General features: G+C 41.2%; 1 protein-coding gene across 1 annotated transcript; it reads right to left on the bottom strand.

Moving 5' to 3' along the window:
• Window positions 1-699: 699 nt before the first annotated feature.
• LOC119416875 (dystroglycan) lies at window positions 700-4,768 on the bottom strand. The gene is made up of 2 exons (XM_037684064.1): window positions 4,261-4,768; window positions 700-3,201 (listed from the first exon to the last, which is right to left on the bottom strand). Exons 1-2 carry the CDS (start codon window positions 4,624-4,626, stop codon window positions 892-894), a joined length of 2,676 nt encoding a protein of 891 aa, XP_037539992.1. The 5' UTR covers window positions 4,627-4,768; the 3' UTR covers window positions 700-891.
• Window positions 4,769-5,223: the final 455 nt, after the last annotated feature.

Below are 5,223 nucleotides of genomic sequence, written 5' to 3'. Positions count from 1 at the left end.
CCACAAGGTTCACCTTGTGACCACAGACATCACCTTGGCAACAGTAAAACCAGTCATCACACAGGCAGCTTTAGTGGCACAAATTAACAAAAAAACAAAAAATAATCATATTTAGGCTACATCTACAACAGGCAGATCTGAGTAATGTCTTTTGTGATCAAGTACCAGAGAAATCTCAGTCACATGGCGGATTCAAGGATACATTTTTTTTCCTTCTTATTCGTCAGTCAATTCTTTCTATTCTGTGCAAGACACATAGTGCGAGGTTTAACAAGAATTTGCATAAGTGCAAGGTTTGCATGTTATTATCAAGAGGGAGCAGAGGAAAATAACAGAGGCTGATCAATGTCTGATAACGGAACCAATTTTTGAGTACAATGTTTCATGCTTTAAGTTTGCCATTTTGTATGTCATCCCCTCTAGATATAACAAGTGCAAAATCTTAGTAAACCTAGCTGAAGGGCAGATAAGAATGATTTAGAACTCAAAGATTAACATTGTGAGAGAGAGCCTCAAGTCTGTTGTCATGGTGACATTGGCACAAAGGCCCAAAGGACTTCAGTCTTTGCTTCTTTATTATTTTCTATACAATAGAAATAGGAGATCATTGAAGATAAAATTGACTCCTCTTGGCAAAAAAATAGACAAATAAAATGTAAGAAGTCAAAAGAAGACGTGAAAGGAAAAAAAGTTGAGTGGTGAAATTACCTGCGACTGTTTTATGATCGTACGTTACAGAGTGCTGTCCATGATCGGCAACTATATATGGTGCTTGCTCCTCTATAAAGTCAAAGCCATTTCATTGATCAGAAGTAAAATTATTCCTGTAGTAGTTTTTAGAAGCACCCCCACAGTACACCTGCTTTCCCCACCTAGAATCCCAGGTGTGGGTTAGGGAGGCACATAGGGAGGTGGTGACCTGTATGAGGTCATATTTTTGGGCCGTGAGCCTTTCCCTTCAATGGGAACAGTAAAAGGTGGTGGGGGCTGGTAAGGTGGAGCATTTGGATCATCATCTTGGTAAACTGAAAACTCCTCCATCAAATCCTGGCTGAGTAGGGTACTGTGTGGGCCAGCCATGTTGGGGTACTCTGGAGGAGGAAGTGGAGGCTTTTCTTCCTGAAGGATAAGAGGAATGCTGGAGGATGGAGGTGACTTGGAATCATCTAACTCATCAGCAAATATTATAGGAACTCCCTTTTTGATGAAAGTGGCCTGCTCTTCAATGGTCATCTTTCCTTTGCGTTTCTTGCGGTAGCAGACCATGGCAATGATCCCAGCTATGAGAAGCAGTGCTGCTACCACTACGGCAGGAATGACTGTGTGCAGGTAAACGTCGTCATTGGTCCTACGACCTGTGCCAGGGGATGGTGTGGCTGAAGGAAGAACAGGCATTGGCACCTCCCCTGGTGGAATGAATGAGTAGCTCTGGCATTTATTAATGCCACGAACAGAAATGTTAATTGGTTTGAACTCAGGCTCCATGGCTTTAACAAAAGCCGGTTTAGGTGTTCCATGAGGATCTGAGATCCTTTCGCTAAGAACTCTGATTTGATCTTTAGGACAAGGGCTCTGCTGGAGACTGTTGTTGGTCCATTCCACCACAATGGATCCTTTAGTTATGCTCCTCAGAGTCACTGTGCTGCTGTTTCGATCACCGAGCGCATAAGCCAACTTTTTAGTCAAACGAATCTTTCCATGGACATCATTGCTTAAAGTTTTTGGATCACCATAAAAACGAGCAGCAAACACAACTGATGGTTTGTCATTGTTAGACCAGCGGTTGACTTGAACTTCAAATGCATCCATGATGCTCTTTCCACCCTTATCAGTGGCCAACATAAAATACTCATGATTCCCCTCATGTTTCTCCTCTGGAAGGCCGTACAAAAGTTGGATAGTGCTGTTGAATTGTATCCATGAAGTTTCATTCACGGTTTCTTTGGGGGTCTTCTTCAGAGTCAAACGCAGCTTGTCAGTGGTACCGTCCTCTCTGTCATAGAATGCATCTGAAGCAATTTTGACCTCAAAGTATGTACCAACCCATGCTGTCACCTGATCAATGGGGTTGCGGATCTCTGGGATTTGATTGAAATCTGGGATTAGAGAAAGAGGGGTTGTACGCCGGGGTGGTTTAGGGGTGGTGGACTTTGGTTCTCGGGGAGATGGGGTGGAGCTTTTGGGTTTCTTAGGTTTCCTAGTGGCAGATGGTTTAGGTCTTTTGGTTGCGCTTGGTGGTGTTGGCAAGGCAGTGGGCTCTAGAATTGTAGACCGAGTCATGCTAGGCTGAATAGGAATGGTACTTGTAGTTCCTAGTACCCTGGTAGGTTGTGGAGGTTCAAGAACAGGTGTATGAGCTATTTGATCTTTGATCCTCATAGTAGGCTTCACTGGTAGAGGCAAAGGGCCTCGGACGGGGGGAGCAGAGTTGTCTGTTGCTGGGGCTATAGAGGGTGAAGTTGGGGTAGGAACAACACGTGAATTGGGCTCTTGGTGAATAGATGGAGGAAGCAGAGATGGCACTGGAGTAGGAGTATTGTTCAACTGTCTCCTGACTCTCTTCACTCCATGGGGCTTTTTGTTAACAATATGCCAGCCAACCACAGGGTAACCCAGCCTGGCTGACATTGTCCCATCTTTTGCTGAAGACTGGACACTGCTAATGTCAGGAATGCTATTCTGATCGAGGGCACAGCCAACTTTCCATGACAGCAGGGCCCCATTCTCAACAACTTTCTTAGCATTTCCTGGTCCAGCCATGAAAGCAGACATGTCAAATAAGCGGTTGTTGACAACAGGAACCACTCTCATGTGTTGTAGGGGTACATGAGAGAATTTTTTCATAGCCTCCATTAAACTGACCCTCTGGTCAGCAACCATCTTTGTCAAATCAGCATCCAGTATGACAGTGAGGATAGTGACCAGCTCCTCAGAGCCACAAGTGAAAGGTTGAAGGCCAGTGACTTCAGACTGTAGAGTGAGCAGAGCTGGCTCATTGTCTGCCCGATCTTCTGGGTATACTTCAATAGTAAAGACTGTACTGGTGTACCCTTGACTGTTTTCCTTTCTGGTCACCTCTTCTTCTGACACCAAGATATGATAAACACCTTTATCTTGCTCCAGAGCCAAACCTCTCAGAGTGCAGCTTTTTTTGTCCCAATATAGCCAGGAGGGTAAAGTCTTTTTTCCCATCTCAGTGAGCTTTAGGACAGAAAAGAAGACAATTAATACTTTATACATGAATATTGCTGACATAAGTCAGTACAAAATTACAAGTCACTGCTAACCTTCACTACAGCACTGATTCATATCAAAAGAAGGTATAACTTAGAATGGATTAAAAAATGAAGACGACATAAATACATGTTATTTTGCAATAACTATCATATATTTGGTTTACTTTTAGGCTTACTGGCTAAATTGACCATATTTAACCCTGCATTTACCATAAGTGTTGTAAATTGAGCAGGCTGCCCGTATTAAACAACACTAATAAGTCTCAATGAACTGAAATAAATGCAAAACTGAAATGTGTTGTACAAAAGATAAAAAGCTATCTCCCCAAATTCTGCTCCCACTATCCCATTCAGTTTATCAAATCATGGCAAATTGAAACAGGAAGCAGAGTGAGCTTCTATTCATAATAACCATGTGAGTCATCACTCATTATTTTGAGTTATTACCCTATGACAGGATATCATTCTGTAATGCCATTCAGGCCAATAATAATCTCATCTCGCTCATAAGTCTGACTGGAACAAATTGCAACACAGTCAGCATCAATCAGCAATGATACAGCAATCTAAGCTGAAAGAATAAATACTATATAGTAGATTGCATAATATTATGATGACAGAAAAATTTAACTCTGGCTAAATGTGACAACTGCAGCGAACAGAGAAGACAAACAATAACCATACTATAATGTTAGAACAATGGAACACACTGTCAAAGATAAATATGTTAAACCACTTTCTAACTATTTAATGTTATTTCCTATAAGACAAATTAATATTAATACATTTTTTGTTATCTTGATCAATATATTAAAACAGTTTTAACTAAAAAACAAAACTGTCCTGTAGTGGCTAGAATAATAAATACCAACGGATACACATTACTAGTTAATTCTATTAGTAAAACGTAAAACTTTAGTTTGTTTTTTTGTTTTGTTTTATTAGTATTATATGCCAGTTATTTGCCATAAAAATTAAGCACAAGATTAATTTCTTATTCAACATTTTATGTCAAATTACTTACATAGATGTTGCAGCTGTCATGAGCAGATCCTAGTGGAACCTTCAATTGGAACACCTGGCCCACAACTGCTGAAGAATCAGGTATGTTTGTGTGCACGCCATCACTTTTTGCAGAAGCATTTGGGATAGCTGTTGTCGGCCCTTCACCTACAGATTCTGCTGCAGTGTGGAACTCTGAGAGCACAGAGGACTGCATAGAGGCTTCTAGTTCCACCGATATCATGTCCACCAGTGTGTCTTGCTGTTCTGACACGGAGCCATGAGCCAGGATTGCCAGAAGTCCCATTACCAGAGGGAGAGTCCTGTACAAAAGAAACCTGCTCCTCGTTGTATCCCCGCAGCTCATGGCTCTCAGTTTATAGTGCATAGTAGCCTTTGGGCTGCCCAACAGATGTCTATGAACAACTAAGAAGGCCACATGCACTTACGTCACTTTGATGATATGCTTGTGGGTCAGGATCCCTAGTGATTGGCTATGCTCATAAATGCAGCAGTTTCTCTTTCTTGTCGTCTGTGATCCATGAAGAGATCTTTGACAGCCTGTCAGATGGCCATGTCAGCCCCCCTATATGGGACAAAAACAGGAGACAAAACATGAATATGAAGCAGTACACAAACATGCAAACAAACTGTCAATGCAAAATAGCTGCAGTTGTATTGCTTAGGAAGGCAGTTTCTAGAGCGTGCCTATTCTACAAAATCTGTAAAAATACTTCACAAATACCATCACACACACATAGCACAGGGCATAACACAGTCTTTAAATTCAAAGACCCAATTGTGTATTAATATCAATGACACGTAATTCTTCACTTAAGGACAGGGTAATTAAATAATGACAATAATGTTCAGAACAAAGTAATTTAGAAAAGCCTCAACTGTTCCAAAAATACAGAACAACAATTTGTACACAAACTAATAGATGCATTCCACATGAAAACAGTTTTATCATTTATGCTAATGT

This window comes from Nematolebias whitei, chromosome 11 (genome assembly GCF_014905685.2).
Source record: "Nematolebias whitei isolate Nwh7 chromosome 11, NemWhi1, whole genome shotgun sequence".
In the NCBI taxonomy this organism is placed as follows: Eukaryota; Metazoa; Chordata; class Actinopteri; order Cyprinodontiformes; family Rivulidae; genus Nematolebias; species Nematolebias whitei.
Note: the sequence above shows the minus strand (reverse complement) of the source record. Positions and strands in the feature narration are given on the sequence as shown.